The sequence below is a fragment of the Carlito syrichta genome, unplaced genomic scaffold, assembly GCF_000164805.1.
Source record: "Carlito syrichta isolate Samal-C Ts95f unplaced genomic scaffold, Tarsius_syrichta-2.0.1 Scaffold302054, whole genome shotgun sequence".
NCBI classification, from domain to species: Eukaryota; Metazoa; Chordata; class Mammalia; order Primates; family Tarsiidae; genus Carlito; species Carlito syrichta.
The window spans coordinates 318,070-334,245 of NW_007246150.1; the positions used below are offsets into that span (position 1 = coordinate 318,070).

A 16,176-nucleotide genomic window follows, 5' to 3' on the forward strand; every position below is an offset into this window, starting at 1 on the left:
TAGTTCCAGCTACTTGGAAGACCGAGGTGGAAGGATCGCTGGAGCCCAGCAGGTCGAGGCAGTGGTGGCCGGGAGCAGTCACTGCACTCCAGTCTGGGCAACAGAGTGAGACTTCAACTCAAAGATAAATAAATAAATAAAGTCTAACTGTGACAGAATTTTAAGCTGTAGCAACTGGAATTATAGGAAGGTCTGATACAAAACCTATTTTTACAAAGCAGAGTCCCTGTACAATACAAATTCCTTGGGGGTTTCATCTTGTCCCAGGCTTTGTAATTATTATTCTATTTTGGGCTCATGGATAGATATTACAATATCAACTTTAAGGATCCAAAGACTGACATGAGCAGCTTGAATTTATCCCAAAAGTAACCAATACAGGACCAGATCCCATAACTCCTAACTCTCCATTTAAGCGTCTTTCCATCTCAGCACAGTGCTTCTAAGGTATAACCAGAAAATATTATGACATAATTACTAGACTCTAAAGTTATGAATCCCTGGGGTTTACGGAGCTTAGGAGATGCTAAGTTTCCTGAATGAATTAAGATATTCATGGAGGGCCAGACGCAGTGGCTCACACCTATAATCCCAGTACTTTCGGAGGTTGAGGCAAGAGGAATGCCTGAGCCCATGGCTTTATGATCAGCCTGGGCAACTTGGCGAGACCTCGTCTCTACAAAAAATCCAAAAATTAGCCTAGCATGGTGGTACACACCTGTAGTCCCAGCAACTTAGAAGGTGGAAGTGGAAGGATTGCCTGAGCCCAGCAGGTCGAGGCTGCAGTGGCTGTTAGTGTGCCACTGCATTCCAGTCTAGGCAACAGAGTGAGACTCCAACTCTCTCACACACACACACACACACACACACACACACACACAAAGATATTTATGGAGGATCAGGGATTAATCTAATGGGAGAAGGAAACTATTGTAGACTTACATTGGCAACACCAACAAAAACGCTTGCCCTCTCAGTTCAGAGTAGTTCTAACAGATTAACAGATCAACTTAAAGCTGTAGAAAATGTGAGAAGAAAGAGTCTCCTGTCCTTCACTCTCCCTCACAACTCTTTCTATAATCTAGGGATTTCCATCTCACCACAATGCTTCCAAGGTATAACCAGAAAATATTATGGCATAATTACTAGACTCTAAAGTTATGAATCCCTGGGGTTTACAGCGCTTAGGAGATGTTAAGTTTCCTGGGCTACCCAGTACCTGCACCACCAGGTTTCCACGTTTCCGACAGAACCGCTCCAACATTCTGAGGAAGAGGTGGGTGGTTTCCACCAGGTCACGAAGAAAAGAGTGGGGCTGGCATCTCTCATCAAACTTTCGAAACAGGGTCAGGAATAGTTCTCGATACTCCATCACATAGAAAATGTTGTCTAGGAATGGGAAAGAGAAAGGAATGAAAGGACTAGTCTGGAAAGCTTAGAAAAGGAGAGAAGGTTGAAGCTGGGACTGGGAGAATGAGATTCTAGTCAAGAGATGGGGAAGGCTGAGATCAGGGCCCCAGCCAGGGGCTCATTCTTCTTTTTTTTTTTTTTTTTGAGAAAGCAGGATTTGAGAGGACAGAGAAACTCCCACAGTGGGAAGGGACCCAAAGGGGTTGGCCCGGGGCTCACTCTTGATGATGCGGCTGCTCTCCCTCACAGCCTCATCCGGAGAAATGTCCATTTCATTCACTGTGGCCAACAGTTCCTGATAGGCCTTCAGAGCCAGGTGCATCCTGTGAGTTGAGGGAAAAAGATGAGATGGAGGAAAACTGGCTCATGGAAGCAGCAACCTCCTCCCCACTACAAAATGTGCCAAAACCAGAATTTCCCAGCCAGTCCTTGCGCCCCAGCTTGACCACCTCAACCCTGAATTGGGGAAAGAGCAACACCCAGAATTCAGGTATTTTGATTCATAGCCTGGCTAAGATGTTCACTCCAACTGCAGTCACCACCTCGCTCACCGGCGTGCCCAAGAGGCAGCTTCCTTGCGGTCAGTTAGCATCATCTCATAGTAGTTAGTGAGGTTCTGCTCAATGAAGTGAAAGGTACGGACACTGAGGGTCTCAGAAACCAGGCCAGGCTGGAAGGAAGCAGCTCGGTTGAAGGCCATGAAGAAAGTCAAGGCCCACATATAATAGGTCTCATCATGCTGCTGAGCTTTCTCCCGCAGCAGGTGATCCTAACATCCAAGAGAAAAACAAAAAGAGACCACCATGATTTCAGGGCTTCCAACTTCCTGCTGTCTTGAGATGATGGGGTGGATCCTGGACACCACAGTAATGAGACTCTAGGATCCACAGTTTCCAACTCTCTCTTGTTCTCCTCTTCCCTTTCCTCTGGGGCAATTTCTCCAGATTCCCTCTTTGTTATGTCAATAACCCACTCCCTCCTGGCATCTTCACTATCTCTCAGGGGAACCCTAATTCTTCCCACCTTCTAGTCCACACTCCAGGGTTACCTCCTCTCCGTTTCTTACCCACCACTGGCCCTATCATATCTCTGATCACCTTTCTATTCCACTTCTGATTATCTCTATCCTTCGCAATCTCTCACCTTTACTGATCCCATGAGTCGGTTGTAACAGTTCTCTAGGAACTCAGAGCAGAAGTCTCTGAGAAAGAGTCTCACATTGAGGGCAGAGCGGCGCTGAATGGACAACTCCCGGGCAGCCTGGCGACGTTTAGGCACCCTGCGGGGCTGCTTTCCCAGATCTGAACTGTAGTTTCGAAGCTGGGGGGTATGAGTCGGGGGATTAAAATTACTCTTAACCACCACCGTCCCCCTGCAGTTATCGACAATTTTCTCAGAAGAAACTCTTAAGATGGCTGCCCTCCCTAGGCCCCCCAACTCCGCAATGTTTCCACCCCAGAGGTGAGAATACTCACATTATGAAGGCCTTTGTGAAAGATGACATCCCTTTCCCCAATGGATTTCAACCCCTGGACAATGTAGGAGCCCCCAAATCGAGAATGTCTGCAGAGGAAAAAAAAAAGCCCAATTTGATTCCTCAATTCTCTGGAAGTTTATCTCCACTCTCTTTCATCAGCATATCAGAGCAAGTTAAAACTGTAAAAGTTATCCAATCACCCAATCTTAGAATTTACCCTCCAAACCCTCAATACTCCACAGTGTGGGAACAAATGCATGGGTAGAGCAGCTCTCTGCCACATACCTGTTGCTGCGCTGGAGGGCTCGAGTTTTCTTTTCTGCCATCTCTCGCTGGCGCAACACCTCCAGTTCTGTGACATCTGTGCTCTGCTCCTGAGCTAAGCGCCCCTGCCCTAGTCCTGCAAGCTGCTCAGGATTCTAGATTTAGGACAAGAAAGGAAGAGTCAGAGGACAGTCATTCCTGAGTTCAATTCTACTGGGGATGGAAAGAGTGAATGAAATAGGACTGTCAGCCGGGCTCGGTGGCTCAGCCTGTAATCCCGCGCCTTTGGGAGGATGAGGTGAGTGGATTGCCTGAGCCTGCGGGTTCGAGACCCGCCTGGGCAGCGAGACCTCATCTCTACAATAAATCAAAAAATCAGCCGGGCGTGGTAGCGCATGCCTGTAATTCCGGCTACTTGGAAGGCTGAGGCGGAAGGATTGCTGGACCCCAGGAGGCGAGGCTGCAGTGGCCGGGAGTGGCCACTGTACTCCAGTCTGGGCGACCAAGTGAGACTTCAACTCAAAAAAAAAAAAAAAAAAAGAAAAAAAGAAATAAGACTGTCGATGAGACCTTATGCGTAGTTCTCCCTTGTCCAAGAGGGATACATTCTAAGACCCCCAGTGGATGCCTGAAACCGTGGATAGTGCCAAACTCTATGTATACATACTATGCTTTTTCAATCTGATAACCGAGATGGCTACTTAGTGACTAACGGGCAGGCAGAGTATACAGAGTAGGTATGCTGAACAAAGGGATGATACCCATCTAGTTCAGGACAGAATGGGATGGCAGGAGATTTCATCACGCTACTCAGAACCATGCACAATTTAAAAACGTATGAAATGTTTATTTCTGGAATTTTCCATTTAATATTTTCAGAGCACAGTTGAGTGCAGGTAACTGAAACTGTGGAAAGTGAAACCACAGGTAAGGGGGGACTACTGTGCTCAAGACATGGCTACCCCAGCCTCACTCATCTTCCCCAGGTAATTCAGCCATTATTACAAGAGCAATTCGAGCCGCACAGCAGAAAAGGGATGGAGGGGATCAAGGCAATAGGCCAGGGTCTCACCTGGTCACGAAACATAAGGGAGATGATCTCTAGCACGTGTAGGCTCCACTGCTGCTCAGCAGGTGAGCTGGTCAAGAAGAGGAGCAGGTCGTCCAAGCCACTGAGGTGAATCGCCCAGAGAAGCAGGTCATGGACACTGGCGTCATCATCAATCTTCTGAGAAGTGAGTGGTGAAGGGCAGAAAGGGAGCTCATTCAGTTGCACTGCCCTGCCTTGAGGCGTTCCAATTCATTCTTTGACCAAGGTTTCTCCCCAGACTTGTCCAAGGACAGAAAAGTCCCCAAAAGGCAGCTCAACCTAGCCAAACACAAGAACTCAGACTACCCAAGACCCTTACCTTCTCCTGATCAAGGTCAGATGGTACATGGAGAATATTTCTGACCAGCAATAGGATCCGCTCAATCAGCAAGTTGTCTTCCTCCTGTCGTTCCTCCCAGCCCTAGTCAGAAAAAGGAGACTTAGAAGAAGAGTTTCCCTGTGGAAGGCAGGCAGCATCTACCCTGGCTGGAGGACCAAGGCACAGAAGAGAATCACAATTAAAGAGTTCAAGCAAGGCCAGGCGTGGTGGCTCAAGCCTGTAATCCCAACACTTTGGGAGGCTGAGGTGAGGGGGCTGCCTGAGCCCATGGGTTTGAGATTACCCTGAGCAACTTGGCAAGACATCATCTCTATAATAAAAATTAAAAAATTAAGCTGGGCTTGGTGGTTCAGCCTGTAATCCCAGCACTTTGGGAGGCTGAGGCGAGTGGATTGCCTGAGCCCATAGGTTCGAGACCCGCCTGAGCAACTTGGTGAGATCTCATCTCTACAATAAAACAAAAAAAATTAGCCAGGCGTGGTAGCACACACCTGTAGTTCCAGAGACTTGGAAGGTTGAAGCGGAAGGATCGCTGGAGCCCAGCAGATTGAGGCTGCGGTAGCCAGGAGCGTGCCAGTGCACTCGTCTGGTCTGGGTGACAGAGTGAGACTCCAACTCAAAAAAAAAAATTAGCCAGGTGTGGTAGCATGTGCCATAGTTCCAGCTACTTGGAAGGCTGAGGTGGAGGATCACAGGAGACCAGCAGGTCGATGCTGGGGTGGCTGTGATTTGTCACTGCACTTCAGCCTGGGCAATAGAGTGATACTCCAACTCAAAAAAAAAAAAAAAGAATTCAAGAAGTTTTGAGGCAGCTAAACACTATGGATTATACCACAATATCCCCAAGGACTGGGACCATATCTCAGCATCTCTTCCTCTGCCCAGATGAAGTACAAAGTGCTAACTGTCCCATGGAATCCTGTAAGGTGAAGACTCAGCCAGTCCCTTATATGACAAGTTGAAGAAAGGGAAATACATAGAGACAGGAAGTCGGCAGGGGCCAGGCACAGTGGCTCATGCCTATAATCCCAGCACTTTGGGAGATGGAGGCAAGAGGATTATCTGAGCTCAGGGGTTCGAGAGAACAGCCTGAGCAATATGGCGAGACCCTGTCTCTACAATAAATAAAAAAATTAGCCGAGCTTGGAAGGCTGAGGTAGAAGGATCACCTGGGCCCAGCAGGTCGAGGCTACGGTAGCCCTGAGGGTGCCACTGCACCCCAGCCTGAGAGACAGAGTGAGATGCCAACTCAAAAGAAAAAGATGAAGACTCACTTACCAGCTGCAGTAGCTCATATAAGGTTTCACTGAGGACTCCAAAAGCCTTCTCGCTGGCAAAGGCCTGTGAAACAGAGACCGGATACTGAGTAGCATTCAACCACTTCTTCCCCATTGCTCCAAACTGTGCCCCAGGGACTCTGAGGAAAGTCTCACCTCCTTGTAGGCCTGAAGATATGTTAGCACCTGCATAAAATGGTGCCGGAAGCTGGGCTCCTTAGGTACACTGCCGAAACAGAGCAAGGCTGGTTGTGTCAAGTTCACCATCAGTCTAGGGAGACCATGAATGAAGGAGAAGTTAAGTTTTCTCACCAGGAACATTCACTAAAACCTATTGGTGCAAACACCAAAGGCTGGCACATGATATAAGTTAAAAAGCCAAAGAGTCAACCTGATAACCGCATCAAACAGAGGCTTGTCCAGGCGGTGCTGGGTAAGGATGGGAAGAAGGTCACTCTGCAGGATCTGGGCTGCTCCCAGCTGTTGTCGCACATCTCGTGTCTCATCCTCATGCCTCAAGTAGCGGATCAAATCCTTCACACTCTCTTCAGAGACGGAACAAAGCATGTATGTGGAACCCTGGAAGAAGCTCCACCCAAGCCCATGTGTTTCTCACACCCATGGCTTGAGAAATTCAAAACTTCCTCAAGTCCAGCAACTTTTTTACCTGTTTCCTCAGAAAGGTACTCACCTAAGCAATCTGGCTCCTTGTGGTAAGTGTCTCCCTCCAAGTACCCAAGGGCACTGCATGTGGCTAGAAGTTCACAATTCATCATGGAAAAGTCCATACACCAGTAGACCAGCCAGTAGAGAGGGAAGGCAGAGAAAGAGGAGACAGAAAGGACGAGGCCTGCAGAGACAGGGGAAAGTGACACATGTAGCATTCTCTCCATGAAAAGAAGAGAGGAAGCCAGGAATGGTAGCTCACGTATATAATCCCAACACTTTCGGAGGCCGAGGTGAGAGGACTGCCTGAGACCGCGGGTTTGAGACTAGCCTGGGCAATTTGGCGAGACCTCGTCTCTAAAATAAATAAAAAAATTAGCCAGGCATGGTGGCATGTGCCTATAGTTCCAGTTACTTGGAAGGCTGAGGCAGAAGGATCATCTGAGCCCAGCAGGCCGAGGCTGTGGTGGCCATGTGCGTGCCACTGCACTCCAACCTGAGCGAAGGAGTGAGACTCCAACTCAAAAAAAAAAAAAAAAAGAGAAGAACAGGACAGGGCCCTAATGCTCAAGAGCATTCTGCACAAGATCCTCAAACGTTTCACTTTTGTCAGAACCAGAAGCTCTGTTGCCAGTCCCAGGGGAAGTTTCAAGTTATGGCTTCTACCTGACCAAAACCAGAGAGGCTCCAGCCTATGAATTAAGCACTGCTCCATACTATGAACAGGGTCTGAAATTGTAAAAATATTGTTTCAGAGTTAATATAATCTAGTAGGAAGAAAGCTTGATAAGAGAAGGGTATCAACTCTGTGACTTTCACCCTTACAGAGCCTTGGGAGGAAGGGTGGAAACTTCCCTCCCCAGCCGGGCTCGGTGGCTCAGCCTGTAATCCCGCGCCTTTGGGAGGCTGAAGTGAGTGGATTGCCTGAGCCCGCGGGTTCGAGACTCGCCTGGGCAGCAAGACCTCATCTCTACAGTAAAATCAAAAAATTAGCCAGGCGTGGTAGCACGCGCCTGTAATTCCGGCTACTCGCAAGGCTGAGGCAGAAGGATCGCCGGAGCCCAGTAGGTCGAGGCTGCAGTGGCCAGAAGCGGCCACTGCACTCCAGTCTGGGCGACAGAGTGAGACTCCAACTCAAAAAAAAAAAAAAAATTGTCAGGCCCAGTGCCCCCTCCACCTTCCATAGCTCTTTCACCCGGGCTGAGCTCTGATGTACCACAGGAATTAGGAAAACCCAGCTCTGACTGCGCAGTGACTCTACTTAGGGTCTGATACATTCTAGTAACCTTTGGCTTCTGAGGCACTGGGAGTGTGTAGAGCAAGGCCCTTCACTTTCCTCCCCAAAGTTACTTTTATTTTATTTTTGTTGAGTCAGAATCTCACTCTGTGGCCCAGGCTGGAGTGCAGTGGCATGCTCATGGTCACCACAGCCTCGACCTACTAGGCTCAGGTGATCCCTCCACTTCAGTCTTCCAAGTAGCTGGATCTATAGGTGCGCACCACCATACCTGGCTAATTTTTTTGATTTATTGTATAGATGAGATCTCACCAAGTTGCCTGGGCTGGTCTCGAACGCATGGGCTCAGGAAATCCTGCTCTCATCTCAGCCTCCCAAAGTGCTGGGATTATAGGCGTGAGCCACTGTGCCTGGCCTCCCAAAATTACTTTTAAACTGTGGTCATCTCAGTATAATTCAGCATCTAACAGAATTAATAGAATGGGTGGGGGAAGGACGTGACTAGGAACCGGGAAACTCCCTGTTGCTCTCCCCAGGAGAATCCTCTCCCCTTTCTGAAGCATGTCCCTTTAAATTAAGATATTCCTAAACCCTCTCAAATAATCAAGTAGTCACAGATCTACAATTCTGGACATTTCGGAACCTGACACTAGTAACACAGACATACACAAACATATTACAATTTTTTACCCCGTTTCTCTGTAAAATCAGGAATATCCATCAATCTGTCCCCTTGGCACTTTGACCAAACTGCTCTCTGCCCTTGGCAGTATCCTCTAAGAAGACCCTTCCTGGCTCCCACATCTACCTCTAGCCACTGACTCCACCCCTGTTCCTCCACAGAAAATGGGTAGTAAGTCTCCAAAGGACTGAAGTTTAATGCCTGATGTTATCTCCCTGCATTTATGTAACTGGTTTGCTTCTTCAGTTGCCTGCTACCCCTCCACTCCCACCCAGTGCTAACCTACTTTCTGACTGTTCAGCCCAGCCACACAGTGAGCCAGTAAAACAAGATTTCCTCTCTTGTGCTGCCCTTTCTTGGGGACCTGCAGACCCCGAAACCTGGGCTTCAGGGAGGTAGGCTCAGTGTATGAGATCCCTGGCTTGCCTCAAAGATCCATCCAGCTTTTCCAGAAAGGTGTGTGTGTGTGTGTGCATGCACATATATGCATGCCCATACTCACTTGTATACGCACACATTCATAACCATACACACATGCGTGCACTTCCACTGAAAAGTTTCCCTATCTGCACTGTCCAAGTGGCAGACAAAAACAGACGAAGAGGCAAAAAGATGAGGTGTCAGCACATCCTCTTCAAAATGGGAGACAGGGCCGGGTTTGGTGGCTCAGCCTGTAATCCCAGTACTTTGGGAGGCCGAGGCGAGTAGATTGCCTGAGCCCGTGGGTTTGAGACCAGCCTGGGCAACTTGGCGAAATGTCTCTACAATAAATTACAAAAACAAACAAACAAAAAAAACTAGCTGGGCGTGGTGGCACACACCTGTAGTTCCAGCTATTTGGAAGGCTGAGGCAGAAGGATTTGGGAGCCCAGTGGGTCAATGCTGGGGTGGCCATGAGCGTGCCACTGCACTCTAGCCAGGGCGACAGAGTGAGACTCCAACTCAAAAACAAACAAAAAACAAAATGGGAGACAGCACCACACTTTGGGACTAAAAGGTGTGAAATGATAGTTCTCTAAGAGCAGAGACAAAGCCTTACCTGGGAAGGCTCCCGGCCAGATAACCTCATACAGTCCTCCCAGCTACCCTCCTCCTTACTTGGTTCCTCTCTAGTAGAGATTCCTCACTGATGAGGATTCCGTGTTTGTAAAAATGGCCCCAGCAGAGCACTTGAACCTCTGCTTTCAACACATCACTTTACTGAAAGGCAAAAATAACAGAGATGGTAACAGTCATCATTCCCGGCTTATTACCAAAACGAAACGGGGAGCAGGAAGGAGACATGAAAGAAGTGGTCCTGGCAGATGCCAGAAGGGGAGAGGTTACATAAGAGACCCAGGACTTGTGCTCCAGTTCTTCCTCTGCAGTTTTAACAAAACCAGGCTGCAGAGCAATAGGCAAAGCAGAGCAAGAAGTAGGTCAGACAACCAATTGTAAGCTCTCAGGCCAGACATCATGATGCCTTGGGCCTACTGTCATTGGAGCCAGAATAAACGAGCTCTCAACAGGAGTTCCATCTCTGCCTAGTGGAAACACACTATTAAAAAGCCAGTCACGGGTGGGTCTGTAGCTCAATGCCTATACTCTTAACACTTCAGGAGCCCAAGGCAGGAGGACTGCTTGAGACCAGGAGTTTGGGACCACCCTGGACAACCTGCTAAGACCTCACCTCAACAAAGAAAACTTTTAAAAATTAACCAGGCATCATAGTGCACACCTGAAATACCAGCAACTCAGGAGGCCGAAGCAGGAGGATTGCTTGAGCACAAGAGGTTGAAGGTACAGTTAGCTATGACTGTACCACAGCACTCTAGTGTGGGCATCAGAATGAGACCCTGTCTCAAAACAACAAAAGTCAGCCATGGACAGGAAACTTAGAGCTTTCACACTGTTTTCATTCAGTTAAGAAAAGCTACTTCCCCAGTCTGTCTGGCCTCATCTTCCTCTGCTCAATTGTCTACAATCTGATAATTTTTATTATAATTGTATCACACATAACCACCCAACCTACCACTTCTCTCTACCCAGGAACACAAACATACAAGTTCCAAGACACAGGGCACCCCCATGGTCTCCAAATCTTTTCTAAGTTTATTTATTCTCTCCATCTGAAAGGTCTACCTTCCTTTATTTTTAAAAGTTCTTATTTTTCATTTTCTTTTCTTTTTTTTTTTTTTTTGAGTTGGAGTTTCACTCCGTTGCAAGTGGCCACCGCAGCCTCTACCCACTGGGCTCTGGCAATCCTTCGAGCCTTCCGAGTAGCCAGAATTACAGGCGCACGCTACCACGCCCGGCTGATTTTTGATTTATTGTAGAGATGAGGTCTCGCTGCCCAGGCGGGTCTCAAACCCGCAGGCTCAGGCAATTCACTCACCTCAGTCTCCCAAAGGTGCAGGATTACAGACTGAGCCACCGAGCCTGGCTTATTTTTCATTTTCGAGTTGAAGTCTCACTGTCACCCAGGCTGGAGTGCAGTGGAACGCTCATGGTCACCACAGCCTCGACCTGCTGGGCTCAGGCGATCCTTCCACCTCAGCCTTCCAAGTAGCTAGAACCATAGGCATGTGCCACCACATCCAGTTAATTTTTTGATTTATTGTAGAGATGCAGTCTTACCAAATTGCCCAGGCTGGTCTCAACTATTGGGCTCAGGCAATCTCTCACCTCTGCTTCCAAATTGCTGGGATCATAGGCATAAGCCACCACACACAGTTCTGATTCCATCTTTGAACCAGTAAACCCATTTTAGAAAATATGGCTCAGCATAGGGTGGCTAATGCCTATAATCCTAGCACTTTGGGAAGCTGAGGCTGGAAGACTGCTTGAGACAAGGAGTCTGAGTTCAGCCTGGGCAATACAGAGAGACTTTATCACTACATAAAATTGCCAGGCTCATCCCTGTAATCCCAGCACTATAGGATAAATCAAAAAATTAGCTAGGCGTGGTAGGTGTGTCTGTAGTTCCAGCTGCTTGGAAGGCTGAGGAGGAAGGATCATCTGAGCCCTGCAGGTGAAAGCTGCCATGACCATGAGTGTGCCACTGCACTCCAGCCTGGGCAACACAGTGAGACTCCAACCCCCCCACAAAATAAAGAAATAAACAAAAAGAAATAAAAAAAAATTAGCTGGGTCTGGTGGTGCATGCCTATAGTCCCAGCTACCTGAGAGGCAGAGGTGGAAGGATCACCTGACCCCTGAAGGTTGCAGCTGTGGTAAGCCGTGATTGTGCCACTGCACTCCAACTGGGAGACAGAGTGAGCCTTCAAATAAAAAAAAAAAGAAAAAGAGGCCGGGCTCGGTGCCTCAGCCTGTAATCTCAGCACTTTGGGAGACCGAGGCGAAAGGACTGTCTGAGCCCGTGGGCTCGAGACCAGCCCAGGTAACTTGGTGAGAGCTTGTCTCTACAATAAATCAAAAATTAGCTGGGCGTGGTAGTGCGCCCCTGTAGTTCCAGTTACTTGGAAGGCTGAGGCAGAAGGATTGCCGGAGCCCAGCAAGTTGAGGCTGCGGTGGCCGGGAGCGTGCCACTGCACTCCAGTCGCGACAGAGTGAGACGTCAACTCAAAAAAAAAAAAGAGAAAGGCCGGGCTTGGTGGCTTAGCCTGTCATCCCAACGCTTTGGGAGGCTGAGGTGAGTGGATTGTCTGAGCCTGCGGGTTCGAGACCAGCCTGGGCAACTTGGTGAGATCTCATCTCTACAATAAATCAAAAATTAGCGGAGCATGGTAGCGTGCACCTGTAGTTCTGGCTACCTGGAAGGCTGAGGCAGAAGGATTGCCTGAGCCCAGGAGGTCAAGGCTGCAGTAGTTGTGAGTGTGCCATGACACTCCAGCCTGGGCAACAGCGTGAGACTCCAACTCAAAAAATAAATAAATAAATAAATAGAAAATATAATCCCTAAAAATTCAAAAAAGAAATCATTTGTACAAAACAAACAATAATGCCTTTTCCTAGTGCACTCTAGTTTGTAAAATGATGTCACAGCTTTATTATATTTTGAACACACAAGTAGTCCTCAGTGATAGGTATAAACCATCTCCATTTCACAAACCAAGAAACAGAGGCTCAGAGAGAATAAACCCCCCAATATAATGTTTATAGATTGAGCTATCTTTCAAGGCAAATACTTAAAACCTGGGGAACAGCTAAGCAACTTTGGAATATTAATAAATAATATATCATATAAACTAACTATGCAAACTAAAATTCAAAAGTCCACATTTAAAAAGAGCACAGTTACCATATGACCCAGCAATTCCACTCTTAATGTTAGTCTTAGGCATATATTTGAGAAATAAAATGTTATGTCCACACAAAACTTGTACACAAATGTTCATAGCAGCATAATTAATAGCCAACATATAGAAGAAAAAATATCCATCAATTGATGAACAGAGAAACAAAAAGTGATATGTTTATACAATGATTATTATTTGACAATAAAAAGGAATGGAGTTCTGATACATGACACAGAGTGGATGAAACTTGACAATTTTATGCTCAGTGGAAGAAGGCAAACACAATTCATATATTATATGATTCTATTTATACGAAATGTCCAGAGTAGGCAAATCCAGAAAGATAGAAAATAAATTAGTGGTTGCCAGGGACTGGGGACAGGAGAGAATGAACAGTGATTGCTAATAGGTACAGGGTTTCTTTTGGGGATGATAAAAATGTTTGTTTGAAATTAGAAAGAGGCAGCTGGGCTCGGTGGCTTAGCCTGTAATCCTGCGCCTTTGGGAGGCTGAGGTGAGTGGATTGCCTGAGCCCGTGGATTCGAGACCCACCTGGGCAACTTGGCGAGACCTCATCTCTACAATAAATTTTTAAAAAAATTAGCCGGGCGTGATAGCACGCGCCTGTCGTCCCAGCTATTTGGAAGGCTTCAATTTTTTAACACCAAAAAACTATGGCCAAAACCTCAGGATAAAGTATAGTCCTTTGAATTTAATAAATATGACTTTATGAAAAAACTCATTACATTGAATGTACTTTCACATTTTATCACAGACCAGATGCAAACTTTGTCAAACACCGTAGACCCAGTGGATTTGGACATTTAAAAGGAATGTTAGTTATATGTCCCACTCAACTAAGTATCAAACAGTTCAGATGAAGCAATACTCATCTGGAATCAATAATCGTAGGCCTTATAATGCAAGAATCAAAGGAAAACAACAGATAAAATATTAAATACATTTGCAATTCAACGTAGAAAATTAAATTACTTTCTGAAAACAGAACACTCTGCTCCAAACAAACCCTGCTCTAAGGACCAGCTCGTATGAACAGAATGGCACCTAGCATTTGAATTCCAGTTCTGTCCAGTACTAAACTGGTGACCCTGAATATGTGGCTTAACCTAAATCTGTTTCCTTATCAGTACACTAAGAAAATAATAATAATGCCCACCCTCAGCCGGGCTCGGTGGTTCAGCCTGTAATCCCGTGCCTTTGGGAGGCTGAGGTGAGTGGATTGCCTGAGTCCGCGGGTTCGTAACCCACCTGGGCAACTTGGTGAGACCTCATCTCTACAATAAATAAAAAATCAGCCGGGCGTAGTAGCGCACGCCTGTAATTCCAGCTACTCGGAAGGCTAAGGCGGAAGGATCGCCGGAGCCCAGCAGTCGAGGCTACGGTGGCCAAGGGCGGCCACTGCACTCCAGTCTGGGTGACAGGGTGAGGCTCCAACTCAAAAACAAAAAAAACAAAAAAAACTTTGAATGGCCGGGCACAGTGGCTCAGCCTATAATCCCAGCACTTTGGGGGCTGAGGTGAGAGGATTGCTTGAGCCCGGGGGTTTGAGACCAGTCTGTACAACTTGGTGAGATCTTATCTCTATAATAAATCACAAAAACTAGCTGGGCATGTTGGTGTGCGTCTGTAGTTCAGCTGCTTGGAAGGCTGAGGTGGAAAGATCACCTGAGCCCAGCAGGTCGAGGCTGCGGTGGCCGGAGGTGGCCACTGCACTCCAGCCTGGGCAACAAGAGTGAGACTCCAACTCAAAAAAGCAAAACAAAACAAAAAAACTTTAAATGACCATTTGATCCAGAGGAAAAAATTCTGAGTGTAATACAAGGGGCTCGCCCTCAAAAGATAATTCCATTTTTCGGGGGATACCCCCCTCCTACCTTCTGCCCCCAAGTGTCATCTGTTTTAAGAAGTGCTTTATGACTCCGAGGACCCTAAACTGGGTCCCCAACTCTGTCCTGTTCGTCATGGTGGCTCCTGTGAGTTTGCTGAAACCAACATGAATTTTTGGTCACTCTGCAACATCTGTGGGTTGGCTGCAGTGTTCCATGACTCACAAACAGCCTGAAACTGTCAGAACTTTGAGTCCTAAAGCCAGCTAATCCTGGCTGAGTCACGCATAACCCCCTGGCACCTGTAACATCAGGGCCGCAGAATGCATTACTTCCAGGGCCCCGCGGAGACTGGGGGGCGGGGGCCGCACAGAGGGGACTGAATTCATGGGAAAATGCAATCCCAGAGCGAGCTTTGCGTAGGACTGCCTTGTGGGCCCGTGCATCTGTGGACACCTGTTGTTTTGCCATTTGCTCTGCTGAACTGGAGACACCCAGAATCCTCCAGGCTGATCCCTTGACTCTCACACCTGTCCACGTCTGAATTTTTCATTTGTGATCTAAGCCTGCAGCACTCGAAGGGCCTCTAGAAAACCAGGCGTGGCATTTCTAGGCACGCTCTGCAAAACAAAAACAAAGGCCATTTTCCTTCTCCCAACGCCTCGGGAAGGTTTGTTTCTGCTCTGGTCATAAGAACCTAGGGTGAGAATTCTGTGCCAGAAAGAGTTTAGAAAGAAGCCTTGAGCAAAGAGCCCGGGAGGCCCCGGCGTGGGAAGCGAGAGATTCCGGGGCAACTCAGAGGGGGAGGCGTGGGTTTCCTACCCACTGAGACCTGGCCGGAGCCTGCTTCAAGAGAGAAGAGGAGGAAGGGGCAGATTCGGTGAGTGGCCTGGCATGGACTGGGGCGGAAGTGGCGCAGGGTGGCCACCCTGGGTATTTACGATGCCAAGAATGTTCTCAGGCTCAGCTCCTGTGAGGCGTGTCTCCAACGCTTCCAGGTATTTCTGGCTGGGCACAAAATGCCTGGGACGGGGACTGGGGAAAGCACGAAGGAAGAAGGGGCACCCCTGACCCCACCCAGGAAGGGACAACGTGAGCAGTGAGAGCCCCTCCTGAAACTCTGGCCAGGGGTTCTCAGAGGCCCAGAGGCAGGCATGCCCCGCTCCAAGGGCACCCTCGGGCCCGAGCAGTCTCCTTCTGGGGAGTGGGCCTTGTGTCCGCAAGTCAGAGCAGTCGCAACTGGGCAGGAGACATGCTGGGGGCGATGACCCAGCTGTAGGAGCCAAACCCAGGGAGGACATGCCACCCCAAGGACAGTGGCCCGTCCTCAGTCCTAACTCTACAAAAGGCATGACCCCAGGGTGGGCAAGCAAGGCATTCATGCAAGTATCCAAGTGCTTACAACTAAGTAATAGCTATTAGTAATGGGCTAATAAAAAGGGCTAATCAGAATTAGCCTTTACTGAGCATCCACTAGATGCCAGACACTATGAGTATGTGCATATACCGACTTAATAAAAGCCAATGAGAGCCAGGCTCGGTGGCTCAGCCTGTCATCCCGCGCCTTTGGGAGGCTGAGGTGAGTGGATTGCCTGAGCCCGCGGGTTCGAGACCCGCCTGGGCAGTGAGACCTCATCTCTACAATAAA

At 48.0% G+C, this 16,176-nt stretch overlaps 1 protein-coding gene across 1 annotated transcript in view; it reads right to left on the reverse strand.

Annotated features, from left to right (window-relative positions):
* TIMELESS (timeless circadian clock) overlaps positions 1–6,706 on the reverse strand; it is an 18,937-nt gene extending 12,231 nt beyond the window's left edge. The window contains exons 1-12 of the mRNA XM_008055971.1: positions 6,550–6,706; positions 6,250–6,403; positions 6,015–6,129; positions 5,860–5,922; positions 4,561–4,662; positions 4,224–4,379; positions 3,173–3,306; positions 2,886–2,973; positions 2,554–2,730; positions 1,962–2,179; positions 1,630–1,733; positions 1,220–1,389 (exon numbers count right to left, since the gene is read on the reverse strand). Coding sequence (XP_008054162.1) covers positions 1,220–1,389; positions 1,630–1,733; positions 1,962–2,179; positions 2,554–2,730; positions 2,886–2,973; positions 3,173–3,306; positions 4,224–4,379; positions 4,561–4,662; positions 5,860–5,922; positions 6,015–6,129; positions 6,250–6,403; positions 6,550–6,646 — 1,578 coding nt within the window. The 5' untranslated portion in view covers positions 6,647–6,706. The remainder of the gene's footprint in view (positions 1–1,219; positions 1,390–1,629; positions 1,734–1,961; positions 2,180–2,553; positions 2,731–2,885; positions 2,974–3,172; positions 3,307–4,223; positions 4,380–4,560; positions 4,663–5,859; positions 5,923–6,014; positions 6,130–6,249; positions 6,404–6,549) is intronic.
* Between the last annotated feature and the right edge of the window lie 9,470 nt (positions 6,707–16,176).